This window comes from Ptychodera flava, chromosome 13 (genome assembly GCF_041260155.1).
Source record: "Ptychodera flava strain L36383 chromosome 13, AS_Pfla_20210202, whole genome shotgun sequence".
NCBI lineage: Eukaryota > Metazoa > Hemichordata > Enteropneusta > Ptychoderidae > Ptychodera > Ptychodera flava.
The window spans coordinates 25,902,763-25,923,715 of record NC_091940.1 but is presented as its reverse complement, the minus strand read 5'-3'; the positions used below and the strand labels follow the sequence as shown (position 1 = coordinate 25,923,715).

General features: G+C 39.8%; 1 protein-coding gene across 1 annotated transcript; it reads right to left on the bottom strand.

Moving 5' to 3' along the window:
• Nucleotides 1-282: 282 nt before the first annotated feature.
• LOC139147980 (cysteine-rich venom protein natrin-1-like) lies at nucleotides 283-20,459 on the bottom strand. Its single transcript, XM_070719237.1, has 10 exons — nucleotides 19,931-20,459; nucleotides 13,524-13,657; nucleotides 12,418-12,517; nucleotides 8,992-9,083; nucleotides 7,509-7,597; nucleotides 7,036-7,071; nucleotides 6,383-6,475; nucleotides 5,732-5,836; nucleotides 4,752-4,877; nucleotides 283-3,533 (listed from the first exon to the last, which is right to left on the bottom strand). The coding sequence occupies exons 1-10, from the start codon at nucleotides 20,177-20,179 to the stop codon at nucleotides 3,442-3,444; spliced, it is 1,116 nt and encodes a 371-aa protein (XP_070575338.1). The 5' UTR covers nucleotides 20,180-20,459; the 3' UTR covers nucleotides 283-3,441.
• Between the last annotated feature and the right edge of the window lie 494 nt (nucleotides 20,460-20,953).

Genomic DNA, 20,953 nt, shown 5'->3' with positions numbered 1-20,953 from the left:
AAGTGTATTAACATAAGGTCATTTTTGTTAGGTTTCTTTTGAAAAATAATATGTTTATTTGTAATAGCGTTAAGATTGTGTCTGTTTTCTTAATTTTCTATGAAACCTACCAGCACGCGGACGGCAAACAAAGAATTTTATTTAAAGCGCCCTATGTACATTTGTACCCACTCCACATTGCATAGTAAACGCTTGCTGCGGATCCGTAGCCCTGCCACTCCCGCAGCAATCCTGCGCACGTCTTAACGCACAAAAATGAGATGTACATTCATGGTTGGATTTGGAAATAAAAACGATATATTGAGTCTGTGTAATCTTCAATTGGTTATGCGATCTAGCAATCTGCTAGTTGCACTGAAATTACACGGATCACAACCTCATATTCGAGGTGAATTTCTGCACATGGTGTTCTGACACCATGTCTAAGACAATTTATTCAAAATTGTAACTTTCTAAGAGGACCGAGAATAACATAGTGTCAAGACATCATGTCGGTTATGCTAGAATGCGTGCGCACATGATGGATAATGTTATTGAAGCAAAGTAACGAGAAATTTACACGTTCAGAAACCTGAACATGTTGAGAATTCTACATTTAAAATAAGTCACCGTCACGTCGAATAGCGATCACTTCGGGCACATTGTACAAACTGGTGACTAATTCAGAAAACTTCAAATTAGAAGTTTCATTGGTAACTAATGAAGGTACAGGTACAGACAACGAAATGATACGATAAGCGTCATTCGGTGAATGAATCTTGGACACTAACATCTCAATAAGGTCGCTCCTGACATAAAAGAAACTGTGCCTGGTCGCCTATGGTAATTATTCAATGCCTATCGGATTTCATCGGCCGCGATTAAATCGCTTCGGTAGCAAAAATCGTAAACTGAACAACCGATACCTGGCCTATTTACACAACGTGTCTTAATTTTCTGATCGTTCTTGAATAACGACATCAAAAAGATATTTATGGAAATGAACGACCCTGACCTTGAATTGTCTCGCTGATATGTCGGGGTTTGTTTTCAATTCGTCGTTCAATTATGCTGATTGCTAGAATCAGATTGTCGAGGTTTCATTGTGAATTGCGTTCGGCATTCAATAATTCATCAGTGCGCAAGTCTCTAAGTTTCATAACTGAACTCATAACATCAGTGAAATGTTTCTCCGGTCAGCTTGTCTTTTCAGGTGCCCTTCTGGTGTGCAAATGTTACGCCAATGTAACCATAGAGCCTGTAACAACGTGGGATGTCGTATTTTACCAATTAATGGTAACAATCCGTCCTGTTTGTGACGAGATGTGTAGTCTGAATCAGAACGTAATTGTCGAAATCGGCGGTATGTTAATTCCTACACATACATCTTTTGATTTTTCTCTTTTGGTACAATTCTAAATTAAAATCATAACACGATCGTAAAAATTAATTTTTATTTTGCACTTGATCTAGCTATGAGGGATACGTTCATTCCACCGGAAGTACGTCCATATAAGATGTCGGTAAAAGGTTCAAATAGCTTACTAGAAAATCAGTGCTCAATAATACTTGTTTTATCGCAGTTTAAATGCGGCGGGTTCGAGGCCGTGCGTGCATATGGACTATAGTGGAACGAGGCTACCTTTGGGGTCTACCATTGTCAGCCTTGAGCTTCGAACGTTCAAGCGTTTAAAAGATGTAACAATACAAGGCATACACATGAGACTAGCCGCAGGCGAACATTGAACGTTCTGTTTCCTTCTGAATCCTTCAGGGTGTTATTAGGAACATTATTTTGAGCATTTCGTTTTTTCATGATAGTGATTCGTTTTCTCTGGAGAACATTTACTGATCTACAGACGAAGAGTCATGGTGTGGTACTATTGAAATAGGTATGCATGACAACAATTTCAAAACCTGAGTATGAGCTTTTCAAAGTCCAGCAGTATCTTACGACTCGCTAAAAGTCAAGAAAATAGATTCTACAATAATTTAGGATTAACAGATTAGGAGATAAAATTGTGGCATCTCTTGGAAGTAGTTTCTATGAAGAAGTCCCACAACTATAGTGTAGTGGAGAGTATGCGGTTTTAATATAGCAAGAAGTCAATCGAGTATCGACCGTGTAATTCAAGTGTTGGTACTGTACACATGATTACAAATTTAATGTGAATTGTTCGTCATAGAATATCTCAAAACTTTGTCAGAAGTAAAAACAATAGCAAATGTAAAATCAATTGCATTTTGAAGCTACGAAATTTTGACAAATATCTACCTTATGTAAGACTCAGAGTAAAAGAAACACCAATTCTATGAATAAAAAGTATTCTTTACAGATTTTACATGTAACCCTTAATAAAGATTTCAGATCTCTTCACTGTCTATCAATTTTTATCACACTGGCTCTTAATGCTACCGAACCGAACACTTAATATATTCGTTTTAAAATTTCGGTAATATTTGCTTGAGAGAGAGCACTAAAACAAGTAAACTCTCGGAATGTACATTAGATTCCCCATATCCAGAATAAGTACTTAACTATTCCAACTGAAAATTGTACAGTAACCTAGCAAAAGCAAACTAGTAGAGAAACTGGAGTAGCCCTAGGCTTCTGCATACATGCACTCCTCTGATACCGCATGTGGTTCAGATTTCTGGTAATAGTTAAGTTTTGTTCTGTCCATACACCGTAACATCATGATCTACTTCACCTACAGATGTGTGCGCCAGCACTGGACATGTCAAAATATTTGCTTACAGTCGAAGAAAATCTTGCGTCCTAGCAAGACTTGAATTCTAGAAAACGCCACCTAAACAAGACACTGGGACGGACAACTCGAAATTAGCGGAAATCGGTTACCTGTATTATTCAGTTTGATTTGAGTGGCGACGCAAGAAAAGTGCGCCCCCAATGTTGTGTAGAGTTACTGACGTAAATGACGTATGAATAAATATGGCTGACTTGCCTCCTTTTCTGTCTGTGGTACTGTGCAAACTTGCGTTGTCTGACTTACTTCAATAACACGTGAAGTTTTTGCAATATGGCAAAACACTTTATGTAAAATACAGATTGATAACTTATGGCAACACTCTCCTTTCTCGGAAATGAACAAGATGATGTTAATACAGGAATCAACTCGAATACAATAATTTACTTCATCAAGCGGTGGGAAGTACCTAAAAAAGTATGGATAAAATCCAAAACACTTGCACCTATTTTTTTGGAAGCAGTAATTCCGATAACAAACATACTGTAGCAAACTTTTGCATGTGTGTTTAATTTGGTTTTGCTTCTATAGAGATGTAAGAGTTCTACGACTATTGGACGAATAAAATCTCATTCTGTGTAAATTTTGCAGCACTTCAATTCTTGTGATTAGTAACGAACAGCAGTGATCTTGGTACCAGCAGAAGTCCGCTTTGTTGTGTCTCCTCCTTGGAAGAGCCAGGTGAAGCTTTACTTTAAAGTCGAGACTGCCACGCCAACAAACCTGCGACCAAAACCATCACTATTGACGCCACTTGGGTTGACGAGGTTGAAGCGCCTAGTATCTCTGTGGAAGTTTGAAAAACACAACAAAACATTAAAGTTCCAGGTATCGCTCATATCATAGGATAATAGTAGAACAGTTTTTTCCCCTCATTCATGTAGATAAAAGAGGAAAATTATACCTTTCGTATTCTTTAAAATGATGACCGTCTTAGTCTGTATCGTTCACTGATTCACGAAGAGCAACAAACAATACTGTTTGCATTATAATGTTGAGGTAGGACGCGCCTCGGGGACAGATATTCGGACTCAAATTTCTACAATTCTTTTCTTGTCTTTCTATGTGTGGGGGGTCATTTTCAAGCCTTTGGAGAAAGAAAAAGTTTCACCACCTTAGTTTTTCAAAAATTTACAATTTACTTTCCCCACTAGAGCTAACACAGGGATGGTGGCCATTTTAAATAGCAAAATGTTGGGTTTCGCTAGTACCGAACTTTGCACGGCGGTCCTCGATTTTTATTGTGAGTTGGTAATAGAATGGTTGAAATTTTCATAAGGAAATTTTGAACTAAAGTTTTAGTCTTTCATTTTCGAGGCGCATATATACCTTAAAGTTCCAATCTATTTGACCTTTGACGTGCCAGTATTTTCCAGTAATTTGTTGTGTTCGTGAAATAGAGTTTTGCTCAACTAAAAAAATATGCTGCAGACTTGAGTAACGTTTGATTTGTTAGTATGGCCTGTATGTGAAATGTAATAACATTACAAATTGATATTTTTGCATAGCTAATACTTTCTACTTTATAGAACCCAAACACTGAAAATCCTGGCAACAGTTACAGCTAGCCAAAGTGTCCTTAGGCCAAAACAAGTGTTTTGTTTGCAGTCATCGCACGCATGTGAAAACATGCGCGTCATGACTTTTTTTTGAAGTTTTGAAAAGAAAACCATGAAAATTATTAAATAAAAAAAGCCCGAAAATGGAACCAGCAGAACATAACATTTATATGTGAATTCATGTCATGGATCAGTTCATATGTTCAGTAAATGTTCTGAAATGTTCCTCAGGTTTGTTTCTCTCAGTGGCAGCCATTTTACTTTATGGCAGCCATCTTTAAATTCCAAAAAAATTTACAGGGTTTGGCCATTTTTTCGCATGACTGCGTCATTTTTTTTGGAATCAAGCCAAGGACGAGAAACATTTTATTTTATTTTTTTATTTCTTCAGATATATTTTCCTTATTTGTAGGTAAGTTAGAAGTAAAGTTTAAAAAAAACTTGCCACAGTATTTTCCGCTGTACATGTGGTTACACTCGCACGTACACGTCGCCGCATTAAGGTAACCGCCGTTTTTGCACTCCATACCGTCGCAACACTGTTCTTGTTTTGAGTAATCTTCTAGGGATTCTGTGAGAGGAACGGAGGTTTTGAGGTGAAGACAGAGGAATTTTCATCGGCATGCAACTTTGCAACCAAAACATCTAGTAACGGTATCATGTCACTAGTGATTAATCTATCAACAGTTATTATTGACCCTCTAAACTTATTGTAAGGAATACTAACTCAACTCATCGCCGTTTAAAGGTAATCGGTCAACTGTTTTTTAATAGCCAATCACAGATTTTACGCGGGTGGCCGCTGTTAAAAAAGATCGCCCCCACACGACCAGCCCTGACATACTTAGCAGCGTCGTCTGCATGTCCTTTGACGTATCAAATATGGAGGACCGACAGTTACAGGTGTTACGGGGAAGTACGCTAAGCCATATATGGAATATGCAAATTTACGGTGATGGTGTACCTTTAAGCTGTAGACCTGTCTTAATTTAGCACTGATATAGAAGAAAAGACACTGTAGTGAGAATTTTACTCAGGACTAGAATTATTGTTATCTCCATTGGTACTCTCTTGGGATGATGACGGCGATGATGTCATTGTTGATGATGGCATGGATAATTTATTGGACTTTTCCTTGTAATCTGTTATAATGACAATTATTAGTCTGTATTGATAATTTTTAGAATGATGTGTTTAAACGCTCGAAGATAGTTCAAAACCGATCAACTGCATATTCTATTCCGACTAATGCCGCCGAAATGAGATATCACACGTGTCAAGCACGTCTAGCATTCAGCTTTTTAGACTGTATAGCCAGAATTTTAATGACAACAATTACTGACTTATAATGTTTGCCCCCCCCCCCCCCCCCCCTATGAAAACATGAATAGCAAACTCAACAAGTATGAACTCAGATAAGCTTACCGCACTTGTCGCACATTTTAGGACACTTATTGAGAACGAATGAGCGGTCACACCAATTACGGTACCAGCCATTGTGGCAACGTTTATCCGTGTTGTCACACTTATCTGAAGGAGATAAATGATGCATGTAAAGACGCCGTGAAAGTCATCATGACAGTGATAAGGGGTCGTCCCGCCTGCGACAATGCGACTTTGTTGTCAAACATTTAACTCCTCCCAGAAATTGGCCGTAAAAATGTAAAGCAAATGTGAAGCAAATTTAGCATTTGATGCATGTTCATAGTTCACAAGTTTTGCATATTCCTAATCACTGAAAGACCTTTGCCAAACAAACTTTTGTTGCGTCCATTCGACGACATGAAGCTCCTTCGGCCGCGGTCACCATTTTCGGTATAGCCGCAATTTTAAAATCATGGATATACACAAGGGATGTCGGGATATGTGTTGTGCATAGCAATAGACCGGTTATATGGGTCGCATACGCACAGCCGCAGACGGAACGAACCCCTTCCTTTAACAATAAATCTTTTCTAAGTCAACAAAAGCGCTTTGCGCTCTTCTTCTGGAAAAAGTATTACTGAATCTTGAAATATATATTATATTAAAAAAGTAACTAAAAGGGACAATCATTGGCACTGTGGGCCTCCTTACCAGAGCAATATGGACCCGCCCATCCAGTTTCGCATGTGCAAGTGCAGTTATTTTTGTGTCTTATTCCACAGTGTTCGCACTTCATGAGGCAGTCTATGATAAGAAGAAAAATGCAAAACCTTGTGTTAATCATGTGGTACACGTAAATCTTCATTTACAAGTGACTCGCAAAGTCAAACGAAGAGCGAGAGAAGGGCAACTCAAATAAAAACAACAACTTAAAGAGAAATAGTCGTCGGAACTGCGCCCGTGCGAGTTTCTTGTTTACAAACAATGTATGTCGTGCACTATATCTTAATTCATCTCATCATCATAGCTGCAACATTCAAATTATACGATGTCGATCACGACAGACGTATTTTAACTTTCATCAATCACCATCGGATTTTGGATACAGTGTTTACATTGGTCGTATACGACCTTTGAGTTCCGACGACTGAATCCCTTTAAACCGTGGTAATTAGACTTTCATAGCAAGTATCTCAAACAGATAATATCACCTCAGTAATATTACATATTAGCTCATATTTCAAACGTTGCCATCAAAATGAGTCCTAACGAACTCGATTTCTGTTTCGTACAATAATGGAGTCTGTGATTCCATGTACCGTGGATGATGAAGCACATTGGCTATCGGAAACACACGCACTTACCACAGTCACGTCCAGGAAGATCTTTGCAGTCAGGCACTGAGAGAGAGAGAGAGAGAGAGAGAGAGAGAGAGAGAGAGAGAGAGAGAGAGAGATTACTCAATTGTATCGTACAGTACTACATCTTGTCTTGTTTTCTGTAATATTTTTGATTTGCAAATACGTCAGAGTGGTATAAATTTGTGGCGAATACGTACTTGGCATGATTTTCAAAGGTCGAGCTCAACAAACGTGCCGTAAACGACATTGCCTGTCCCATTAAGTTCTGTCGGGGTCTGCAACAATTCTGTATTCCTAGCCTACTTTACCGATGATGCTTGGTGATGGTGGTGTCACTCGGTCCGAAAGACGAGTTGAATAGTTGATCACCATGGGTACATGACATTTAATAACACACTTCGCCTTGCAAACACACAAAGACGACTAGGAAAAGTTAAGCCTCTGATTTGGGAATTAGCGATAATATAATAACTTACTGCAGAGTCCTTCATAGCACCAACTAGGCACGGGACATTCTGAACATTCGACGCCAACTTTGTACGGTTGTTGTCCTTTATAATTGCCGCTGCAAAGATGGAGAGTTGACAAACGGCATGATTACCTTAACTTAAGCAAGCAGCAATGGCTTGTAAAATCAGGGACCGTGGTAAAATGCATCAGCTGTGTACATACAGGTTTCAACTTAGAAAAAGCATCGAAAGTTCTACTTCGTCAAACATAACGTCAACGTCTAGAAAGACCCTGGAAAGATCGATCAATCAGTTTCGATTTTGCAAGTCATAAAATATTTGAAATGTGCAATACATTCACAAAACACAAGATTACAACCGATATCGCACACTGAAAGATCCGTCGCTCGAGGGCGCTCTCTACGCTCCCTCGAGAGACGGTCTAACTCATATCGATATTGCACACTAAAAGAGCGTTCAGTTTTTACGGCCTGGGGGGGGGGGCCGGCAAAATCTTGTCGCCGGTGTTCAAAAAAATATAGACCCCCCCCTGCATTTTTTGTGGAAAAAATGATGACCCCCCCCCTTTGGTAGACGAAAAAAATTGATGACCCCCCCCCCCCCTGAAAAATAACCAAAACCCATATGTCAAATTTACCCGCATGGTTTGGATTTGAACTCCGGTACGCGGCGCACTTTATTCAATGCCAGTGCACAAACTTCTCAGCCACATCCATTGAAACGTCTGTTAATTAGGACGACTGTAAGGCAATTTTTAAACTTCATTTCCATAGACAACTCATGTCCATGGACATTGTATAAAGTAAACTTTATCGGAGTGGTTCGCCAAAGGCAGCCCTCCGGTTAAGAGGGTCATGGGCCATTACGTAAAGTCAACTTTATTCTAGTGGGCCACCAAAGGTGGCACGCCGGTAAAGAGGGTCGATCATGGCTATTGCATAAAGTAGACTTTACTGGACAGGGCCGCTGAAGGCGCGCGGCCATTACCATTATTCAGTGCGTGATCCCAGGGGTCCCTCAAAAATGTTTCTAATACAAGCCGCGGCTTCAATTGGGAATTTTACGGTAAGATTGCCGTGGGTATTACATAAAGTCAATTTATTGTAGTGGGCCGCCGGAGGCGGCCCGCCGGTAAAGAGGGTCAATCATGGCCATTGCATGAAGTAAACCTAATTGGAGTGGGTCGCCAAAGGCGTCTGCCCGTTAAGAGGGTCATGGGTAATACATAATGTATATTTATTGTAGTGGGCCGCCGAAGGCGGCCCGCCGGTAAAGAGGGTATATCATGGCCATGGCATAAAGTGAACTTTATTGTTGGTATTATGTTTTTGAAAATGTGGTGACCCCCCCCCCCCCCCCCTTTCCTACCAGTGAAAAAGCGATGACCCCCCCTTTGCGGATTCCAAAATTATGATGACCCCCCCTGGATTTTGCCGGCCCCCCCCCCGGCCGTAAAAACTGAACGGTACCTAAAGAAATTGACACCTACGGAGGTCCGTAGTTGCATACTATTAGAGTCCATCCTTCGTCTTCACAGTCGTGGAAACCGCAACCGACGTGTTTCGTTCGAAACCATACTTCCTAAAGAGAAATCAAAGAAGAATTGCCCACTGTTTGTATATTAACATCGGAACACGGTCCCTTTGTGGAGGGCCCGTGATCGGAGAGAAGATCTGACCAGACTTGTGCTACAGCAAGTAAACGGAGAATTCATAACTGGTTCAAGTAATATGCAAATTAATGCCAAGTTCATACAATCATTTATTTTCGGTTTTTATAGTTTTCGTTGGGATGCTTGTTCCCCTTTTGCAGAAGTATCAAACGCGAAAAACGTCACATATCGTTTGGGACATTCAGTGCAGTCACATAGTTTGTTGTTACACAGACGAGGTTGTCTGTGGTTGTGATGATTAATTGTGCTGCTGTCTTGCTTCGGTCGATCAAAAAATCTGGCAACATATGAATAATTAGAACAAGTTATAGATAATCTAGACTCGGTTTAAAGTAGGTGATTTTGTGATATAAAGTCATTACAGGAAGTCATTACAAATTTAGTGTTATATCTTTGTATGAAATGCTTTAGCCAAGATTGTGTGCCGGGCTGTCTTCACAGGCTTGTATGAACGCGTGACATTGGCGCACAGGTAAGTTTTCAGTGGCCGGCTTAGCACTGTCGTGAGTGAATCCCGAGGAAACTCTACTTCATCGCATTTGCACAAAAAAGGGTTTATTCACAGATTTGTATTACAATACGGCGCCAATAGTTTGACTTATAATTTAACATGAACGAACTTTCTATGACGTTTAGGCCGCGTTCAAAAAAAATGGTGAGGGGGGGGCTGGAGGAATTCAGGGGGGGATTCGAAATTTTTGGGGTAGTCGAGGGGGGGACTTGAAAGTTTTGCTCTGCCTATAGGGGGGACCTGAAAATATTTTGACTCCCAACATTTTGATGTCGTCCAATGGTTCTAATGTTAGTAATAATTAAACAAAATCTAGAACCGTTTTGTAGTATTTTATGTCTTAATCTCAAAAAGTCTAAAATGTATGAATGCCATTAAATTTTCGTGGAACAAGTTGGCCTTGTAATGGGGCAGGAGCTACAACTGTTGATAATTTTTCAATATTTCTATGCAATGTATCAAACACAGTTTCTTGGTGTCTCTCTACAGCATGCTGAAAAACACAATATTCAGTTTGTCAACAAAGCCTGTTTGTCTAAATATGACTCTGATGTAGTTTAAGAAGAGTTTCAGTCATAGGACACTCAATTGACAGTGAAACATACATCTACTTGTACACAAGATCCAGCCAGAGAGCAACACATAGAAGACTAGGGACTAACAGTTACCATGGATTTTTGAATTCTGGCATATGAGAACAATCAAATATTAGAGAAAAAAGATGGGGTCACCATAATTGATCTTATACAAATGTACGATGAAAAGTCAGTTTTTCTAAAATCACTTAAAATCAATATATAAAACCATTCATTTCAAGTTCATGCAGTGAATGAAATTTTCACATCTCATTGTACCAATAACACAAAAGTAAAACTTTGAACAGTAAAGACTCTAATTTAAATGGAAAATGTGTGACTAAATGGAATCTTTTATTTTTATCAAATTTGCCATTATTACACCCAAAATTTCTGAGATTAAAACATTATTTTCATGGAATATTTTAACCTTCCGGTATTGTCAATTTTGTAAAACATTTTACAAGTGGCATCTAAGTTGTTAGACTTGATTCAAGTCTGTGATTTGTGAATGTTTGAGTGGAGTGAACGCAATGATTTGTATTCTGCTTTCATGTGAAACGCGCGCGTGAGTGGACGCGATGAGTGGGGTGAACGCGATGAGTGGAGTGACCGCTATACAGCAGAGTTTCACCCGGAATCACAGGTGAATCCGGCAGAAACTAACTCACTACTGCGCAGACTCAAACTCGACGCATTCAATAGCTGGGAAAACCTGGCGTGAGCTGCCAAATTCCGGATAGGTTTGTACGAAATAGGAGAGACACAAGAGAAACTATTATAAATGATTTTATTTTTTTTTTAATTCACCGACTTGAACCAAGTCTACTAAGTTGTACATGTATTGTACTTTTGAAAAAAAAATTTTGGTAGGTCACTGTGCTCATTTTTTCACAATTTGGTTAAACGTAGCTAGGAATACACAATTTTCATACTCTCTCATGATTGTCATTTTGTGTGCTTTTCAGCTGGTGCCATTGAACTGGCCAGAGTTGGATAAACTTAAGTCGGCTTAGACTGAGAAATCCAAAAAGTTCACTGATGCATTTAAAAATGATTCAATTTAAGAACTTGCCCTGGGTATATGGCTCTACAACCTGCTGATATACAGAGATAGTGTTGAACATTTGCGTGCAGAACGACACATTATATGTTTTTTTTACTCTGCGTGCATTCCTAATAAATATGCGGCTATATGGTAATTTGGGGGGGGACTTGAAAATTTTTGAGGGTATTGAGGGGGGGACTTGAAAATTTTGAGGGTATTGAGGGGGGGATCTGAAAAAAAATAAGATTTCAATCGCGATTCCTCCAGCCCCCCCCCCTCACCATTTTTTTTGAACGCGGCCTTAAATGAAGTTTTAGTGTCTTCACGATCGCACTCCCTCTATTCGTTTCCTACTGCCCTGATACCGCTCATCTGATTTGTAGATCGATCAAATCAACGTGACGATGAGAGCGAAATCCCCTCCAAAAAATATCAGGATAAATCGTACGTTGATTCACTGTCGAGTAGAAGGTTTATAATGACACTTCCTGATCATCTACTGCATTTTAATGGTTGTTACTGCCAAAGAGGACACGCTGTTTCGTGAAAATATGACAGGCTTCTCCTTTGTTAGCGTTTAACAAATCTCTCTCTCTCTCTCTCTCTCTCTCTCTCTCTCTCTCTCTCTCTCTCACATATTTTCGAACATAGAGCTCTTATAGTGATGCATGGTCACGTAAATTTTTCATCCATATGTTTGTTTCTGTCACTGATTTGCAACAGTACTCTGACATTTCAATGTGCCGAAAAGGTACGATTTCTTGGCAATTAGCACGAGCGACTGTGAGCCTGAGCCTTGTCCCTCCACAGAGAGGAGCATCGTGGGCTTCCTGTACAATGCAAGTACCGATATGCAAGTGCCAACCCTTTGATATCGATTCCAATGTTTCTACAATGGTACAGACTAGTATAGACACTGCTGACTCACACGATAGGATGAAACCCCTAAATACCCATAAATATTCGCAAAGTTCTCTCAGCATCAATGATAATTCGTCGGGCAATGAAGTACATATGAGAGATATCTCTAACTTATCACTCAGTAAGACAGAACATTAGATATTATAGAGCAAAGAAGAATGCGGTGATAGAGGTATAGAGAGTCCTACCTGTATGTAGTGACCGCACTGCTTGCCTTCGGTGCAGTCATGACGTTCGAAGTCGTAAAACCTATATTCATTATACCAGGAGTTGACGGCATTTACAACCCTGCACAACAAGATAATGTAAAGACAATGATGGCTATTGTTATGCAAAACAGATGAAACTGTCTTGCAGAAGATCATCATTTCTTGAGTGTCAATTGACTCTGAAAAACACGATCGCAACTATTCTTAGATCTTGCAAGACGTAAAGTCTAGTAAATATTACAGCTTATGGAAAAACGGTTTCAACAACCAATATGACGTCATGATTTTCGTATCGATGTAAAATACTAGTACTCAGCAAAAGAAGGAAACACTAATGCTAAAGCAAAGACTTCGTTTTCTCCGACGCGTGCAGTTACCCATAATTCAAATCGCGTTTGAACACATTTATGGAATTATGACGAAATGAAACAAGCTGCAACTGATCAAATTATTACAATAAATCTTGCAGGGGATGTCAGTAATAGTTGATCTGCAAATTTTACAGAGTCGAGTAGATTACCCCATTTTAAGGCTTTACTCAGGAAGTTTCATTTTGCCTTAATATGCCAAGCGTCAGAGATGTGTACGCCATCCGCTGTTGTTTGTTTTCATTTGCCTATTTCTTCCGGTAACTTATGTTTGCAGTTTTAATTCTTTAATTTGTTGTGTTTGGTATATACATTCGCTATTTTTGTATCTTTTAAACTTATATATATATATATTTTTTTAATTTCTATATTCTTACTTGTCCTTTCTGGAAATAAGTCTTCATTACTATGGGAGCTATCCAGTATCAATATGAATGAATGAATGAATGAATGAATGAATGAATGAATGAATGAATGAATGAATGAATGAATGAATGAATGAATGAATGAATGAATGAATGAATGAATGAATGGGTGAGTGAGTGAGTGAGTGATTTGATGGATGAATGGATGGATGGGTGAATGAATGAATGAATGAGTGACTGAAGGAATGAATAAAGTTATGTTGACAAATCTTGACTGTGACCTCGAAGATGAACCTGAAGCCGTGAATGTACCGGCATTACTGAAAGATTCTTGAGCAATATCAGTCCTCACCTGTCGTGCCTGCCTCTCCACATGTTTTGTCCAACGTGACCGTATTCTTCCAAATCATGGTCTGGTTGCCCGTGTTCCCAAACGCAGCTTTCTGCCCACGTTTGGGCCATGTGTGCCAATTCGTCATGCCAGAACTGAAACAAAGCACAGGGTAACTGGAAGTGTGAATGCTGACAGTTATTAAAGTTTTGTGGATATCGTCAAGTAACAAACTCTCTGCATTAACGAACTTTTGTAAACGACCTTGTTAATTTTCCTTAAACTTTGTTCGAAATTCCGTTTGTTGCTTAAAAGTGGCTAAAGATATTTTTCGTACGTCTCTATAAGCATTGCTGAATGAAATCACGTACACGTTATAGGTCTCACAGTTTGTATGTTTATCAATGATATACAATACAATACAATACAATACAATACAATACAATACAATACAATACAATACAATACAATACAATACAATACAATACAATACAATACAATACAATAGCTCTTTATTACTCCAAAAATGTCGGCAATTCTTCGTAAGATAGCGGTCAGGTTAAAAAGTTACAAAATATATACATAAAAACAGAAAAGGCAGCGAAAACTATATAACACTTTTAAGAGTATCACTAGAAACATCACATACACAAAAAGTGGGATCGTATAGATGTATAGAGAACGATATTAAAACAAAGGGGGCTGAATAGCTAAAAGCACTATCACTTTAAAAACACTAATAAAAACCAGTAGTCGATACAACACATTAAAAACAAAGATGACTAGTCGTTTCTCTTTTGGTTCAGTACTAAAATTGCAGTGGGAATGAACGGATGTTTCAATCTGTTTGTTGTAGTTTTTGGGACCCTATAACGCCGACGAGATGGTAAAATATTAAATTCCTGGTAAATTGGGTGGTGATGGTTTCTGACTATAGAATAGACTTTGTTTAAAACTTGTTTGTACAATGTAGTGAGACTGGTTTAAGGTGCTCTGATAATGTTAACTATTCTGCCAACTTTGTTCTTGCACTGTACAGTAAGGTTTCCAAACCTGCAAATGAGTGAAAAACGTCAGACAGTTTCAATACATGATCTGTAAAAAAACCCACCAGCATCCTTCTGTCAACTTTGAAAAAATTCAACTTCCTTAAGAAGAACAAACACTGTTGACATTTACTTAAACGCAACTTATTGTCCAACATAGAACCCAGTTATTTGTATTTCTCCACAAAAATTCCACTTCTTGACCGTTTACAATCGTTACATCAAGTTGTGGTGCATCTCTCCTAAAATCTATACACATATCATTGGTCCTAGCAATGTAAGTTTGAGGAAAGAACTTTTACCCCACTTCGCAAAACCATCAGTATACAAAATATACAGGAAGTGGTGACAGTACACAACCTTGGGGTGAGCCAGTAGATGACATACAAACATCAGAAAAAGTGCCATTAACTTAAAAAAAATCCAAAACCAAACCAACAACCTTGGAATGAATGTTTAAATGAAATAATAATTTACCAGTTAAGATATGCGGTTGAATAGTATTGAATGCGGATGAAAAATCAACAAATAGAACCTGGGCATGTGTTTTGCTACCTTCAATTTGTTTAAAAATTAAGTTAACCATTTGAGTGCCAAAGTCAACTTTTGCTGTCTTTATAGAACATAACATAGCCTGCAACTTTATTCAGATCTAGACAATTTTCTTCAGATTTTCCCCAAAATTTTGGTCAGAAATTGTAGCCATTGAAATGATACGTCCATTTGGTCCAAAATTATCAAAACATTACGGAAAAATTCATAGGCCTAAATATTGGTAAAATGTTACATTGAAATTTTGGCGGGATGATTACAACACTCAAAAGGTTAAGGAGGGTCAGAGTGGCATCCTCCACTGCTCTGTAAGCAAACTGCAAAGGATCTAAGATATTCTGCGTTTTGTCTAAAATATAACTCTTGATGATTTTTTTTTCAAAAGATTCCATTACTAGTGATATAGAGATGACGTCGGATTGGTACTTTTCGCCAAATTTCACATATTTTTATGGGTTCAAAAATAGTGTAGGCGGGTAAAAGTTTTGGTCGGTCGGGTGACCGGAACCATACGACTTTTTCCTTGACCTGAAAGGAAAATATAAAATTCTCATTTGTTCTCAAAATGGCACGTGTTGTTATTGAAGGTTGTGATTGGAAAAACGTATGGATGTCAGTTTCAAATAGTTTTAATTTGGTCTTGAGGTTTCGCACAGGAAGTCTTGCAATGTATCAAGACACATCATCATGACGACTATATGTGCGATGTCAAATCAGTAATGAAAAGGCGTGACGTCATGCCAGGGCAAAAACCTCATCATCGCCTGTCATCGTGTTCTCTATTTCTAATGAATCAGCGAATAGGATTGTCATCGGAACTCTACTTGAACGATATTTAGTCAGTCATTGAAATTTCTTTCATGAAATGTCTATGACAGAAATTCAGTCAAGATACAAGCATCACCAATGACACCATAGACTTTCGAGGGTCTATGGTATAACCAGTTGAATAACCGAACTTGTTTACAATCAGAGAATTTCGATTTTGTCGATGAAATGATATCTTCACGGTGAAGCGTTTCCGAACATAACTGATGAATTTCATTCATGTTTGTTTTATCGCGTATCGAGACTGGTACGGGGGCATGTTGGTAAACGAAAACATGAAATATCTTCTATTTGTGTATGATATACGTTGCTTTGATTGCGCTTCAGGGACTTGCTTGGCCTTTTTTGTAATCACTCACTAAAACCGCTAAGTTCAATAAAAGTCAACTTGGGAGTTGTACGGCACAGGCGCATGCCAAATGCTTCGACTCTCCTCCTCTGTACCACGGGGTCGCGTCGTCATTCCTTGAACTCCAGATGTGCAGCAGAACGTGCGCCCGCATATACTATGTCGATCATGCGTGCTGCCAATAAACCTGTGACGAAAAGTGGTTAATATGGATGTGTCCTCATCGTCCCATGTTGATGAGTTGTTTGGAAAACATGCTCTTGGAAAACGTAATTCTAATTTTACAGAAAGTCAAACAGTACTTGTTCTTGTGAAACGACACTTTTACTTTACACTCACTGGCCTCACTATAAGCTTACGAGCCCGCGTATTATTGACAGTACCAAACTTTGTCAGAATTCGTCCTACAGCAGCAGCCAGACCTGAGCAGCAGCAGTGCATCGCACAACCACGACAGGCCCAGGTACTGTATACATCCAACTTGGGTGAGCACGAAGTACTTGACATGCACCGGTGCGGTAGAGTTTCGGATGGCAGCTATGACGCCGATCTCTGTTTTGCTCGCTGACATTTTGACGTTTTTGATTATGCCTAAATACAGTTTTCCCCTGCATGAACATCGCCTACCCGAAGGTGCACAAGCACTGCGGAACATATAACTGCAGGCGGTCTGGCTGGTAATTTAACCATTACAAGTACTAAAGGTTTGTGGCGATGTACCCCACGAAGCAACTGTGGTTTATTGTAAATCGGTTATCAGTACCGTATTGTAGTACCATCTACATGTGGTCGGAATGTCGCGTGTGCAGTAACTGCATGAGCCATGGGGAATCCAGTAATCGGGTTGCCTTCCTTTTACAGTACTTTTGTTATTTGCTGATAACATCATGATAAACACTAACTGTTTCTTGTTATTTTTTGTTCTTCAATCATATCACTGTCATAGCAAATGTGTGATTGGGCATCACTATAATTAGGCTCCACTTTCCACGGCTCTGAGTACCAAGGAACTCAAACATCTCATCTATATGTGTTTCTTTATATGTTTTGGAACAACGACGTGATTGAAACACTAGTATAACGACAACAAATAAGTGCTCTCGTTTTCCAAACTTGTAGGCGAATAACAAGTTGTATATGGACAACAACCAGATTTCTAAGTTCCCTGTGACAATTCCTTACAGTTACTGTATACTGATCACTCCCAGCACTAGACGTTTTCATAGCCCCTTGCTGGCTGCGAAGCGTAGCCGTGTAAGAGGTCGTTGGGGACATTTTAAGGACAACTTTGCAGCCAGCGAAGGGCAGTAAACGAGCTAGTCTGGCAGAGACCCTGCGATCCGCGTTTTTCCCTGTCAGTCAGTTGGAACACGCGCGCGCACTTCAGAGACGCGACGCGAATCTGTGTCTGGCAGCGCGTGCTCACAGCTGCACAGCGTCGCCTTCGAATGCAGGCCCAACTTTGGCGCGCACAAAACAAGGCACAGCGACTGTGGAGAGTCTATAAACGAGCCTGTCAAAGTGCATGTTACTCATCCGGCGCTCGGATGCGAATGCGTTCCCGTCGTCTGCTTGAATCAGAATATGGACGCAGAATAGACCTCTTGTGACAAAGTAATTATCTTCGTTATCATAATATATGTTGTCCGTGTTTATGAGCGCTCCAGTACGAGATCAAAGTTCATGACAAGAGGAGTCACTATAACACAGCGCGTCGAGGTCATGACCGGCAAGGCCATGTTTTTGAGCGAAAGGTCACTTCCATGAAAAACATCACGAGCGTAAAGTTGGCGTCATCCTCATCCTCATCCTCAGCCTCAGGTGACCTTTCTAGCTGACGCTGAAAATGACGCTGCTCAGCGTCAGCTTCAGCGTCGTATCCGAAGATTGCCGAAGTTACGCTACACGATGATGGATAAATGATAAAATTCGCCCATAACTTAAGAAAATAACAACTCCATTCTTTCTCAACTTTCTTTTGAATGGTAAAACTGGTTCGCAGGTAATTTTTAATCATTAGAATATCTCATACAGGCTAGTTTTTGGAAATGTTCGTAATTTTCAGTCCATGGATCCGTGAATGTGTTTGTTGGTATCCTCTCAACTCTTGCGTTAAGATTTCCAAAAATTGGTACAAAAAGGTATACATGGTCCGAAATTTGTAAAATCACCACTATGCGATATGAAAGCCCTAATTATTCAGAGGATATATAAAACAATTAACTTGTAGAACTATGACTTGAGGCCTGAAAAGTCAACGCCACCTTTGAACTTTAAGTTGAAATTAAGGGCTAAGAATGTTGCGTTGTAACTACATCGTGAGAAGCAGAGAGTTTACTAAATATTATGAAATACAAACCCAACTGTGTTTTGATTAACATTTACAGTGACATGAAACTTGGAGCACATTTTTAAAGTCGTTTTTACACTTACTATTCCATCAGATGCATTCGGGAATAATCGGATCTGACGCCGGTGAAGCTGACGCTGTAGCGTCATCCTCATCCTCATTTTCGCGTGACCCCTGAGGCTGAGGATGAGTATGAGTATGACGCCAACTTTACGCTGGTGAAAAACATCACATTCTGAGAAGCTATGACTGTCACTGACTATCCGTATCTTCAAAGCTGACCGGGAAGCGAAGTATTTCGTATTGAAGCCGAGATGGAAGAGTCAACTCATTTCCCCTCCATGAGACCATTACACATGTTACATGTATTTACACACGACCTAAATCACAGTACCGCTACACGATGGTGACCTTTGAGGCCACGGGATTTTCTCTCGGCTGTGTCATTTTATAGCTTGAACCGATGCTTCAAGTTTTTATCGTCTCATAATTCAAGAGATCAAGCAATTGTGATATCCTTATTAAAAAGCGAAAGATGTAAACTTTATACGAAACACTTTTAGGTGCACGACACGGTGGTTTTCCTTCCTTATCTGAAGTATGCTGTTGTTGTGAAAGTTTGTACTATTTTACAGTCGAAGATAGCCTTCGTGCTTCATAATTATTGTAAGGTTAGCATCTATGGAAAGGCTTCCCCCTACAGGTCTCCTTGCTGCTGTGTCGTAGCCCCGCAACTCCCCTTGAAGATTCTTGTGTTGGGGAGGACCTCCTCCACACAAAAAATATTCAAGGGGAGTTGCATTTGCGGGGCTACGACACTGCAGCCACATGGCTCCGTGAGAGGGCAGATTATGCACGGCCAAAGTGACAGTTAATCAGTCAACACCATCGTCTTCTTTACGATGTGAGTCAGTTACCCACATGTCGTATATACTCTTTAAGCGAATGTAAGGGAACCAAAATAACTTCTAAACCATCCAAGCGGCCAAACATACTGCTGCTTGACAGGGTGGGAAGCAAATTTATTTCTGTCAGTTCCATGGAGAAAGTTCGGGGATGTCAGGAGATGACGAATAGCAACAAGGTCGTGGTTACAACAGACAGTCAATATTTGGTCCATGTCAAACACGAACGAGAGTTCACTTTCTTTTCAACAAACAGACATACTATCGATGCGTTTTTGGTTGTCAATAAAGATACTGCCAATCTTCACTGACGTCCACTCTAATTATAAGTGCATGAAAGGTACACGATTCAAAAACAACGATAAATAATTTGAATAATATATCTAAATAAGACTAACCATGTGCTGCATATTCGAAGCCGGTGGTTCGACTTGTCTGCGTAGCTCATTGTGTCTCTCAACGATTTCGTCCTGTTCATTTTTGGTGAATGGGTGTTCCTTCAAGGCGTCTCGCTGCTGACGGCCGGGCTTTCTGACCGTCGTGACCGCGAAGGATTTCTGCTCTCCGATGAAATCCGAAGCCATGCCGACGACGGAAAACAGGAACATAACCAGTACAGACCGCAGAATGCACGAGGACTCTTCCATGGTTTGTGGCCGGTGTTTGAGATCGGGGACTTGGTGAGCAAATAGCGTGACTGTTGATCTTGACAATAGGGTATGTCAAAGTTGGTTGCTCGGAACTACTTGACTCACAGTAACGTAGAGTGGAACGGAGACGGAACAAAAATACCAGTTAAAAGAGAGTCTTTTAAATACGATGGAAAGCAGACACGAACGATTAGGTGTCTCCGAAGATGTGTTCAGGGTGCCGACGGCAGACACGTGTTTTGTGTACTCACCACGCCCCCCTCCGAGGACGCGTGACGTCACGCAACCACAAAACCGCCTGGCCATTCACGACCGAAGTTTTGTCATATTCAAACTATTTTGAGTCATCAATAAGCAAAGCATGTTAAGTGTTTTGGAACACATTTCGACATATGTGGGTGAATATGTCATTTGAACCGGCTCCATATACGCATAAATGTGCGTTAAAGTCGAAAACTGAAGAAGTTGCCTTCAGCAGGAACAAACGGGGCACAGTAAGTGAGGCTACCCACAATTCTCCATTATCTGTACACACGGAGATCACTCACTGAACTGAAGCAAATTTCTTCTGTGCACAGAACAACTCGGTCCATATTTCAAAATTCTGGCAACATAGTTCTGATCATCATAATTTTCTGATTTCTCACTGTGAATAATGAGAAGATTAACCCTTTTTCCGCGGAGGAGATAGCAATTTTGTAATTTTGTTGACATAGATTTTTGACAGCCATACACAATATTTTCAAGGAAACTAAGGGAATAAGTTGCATC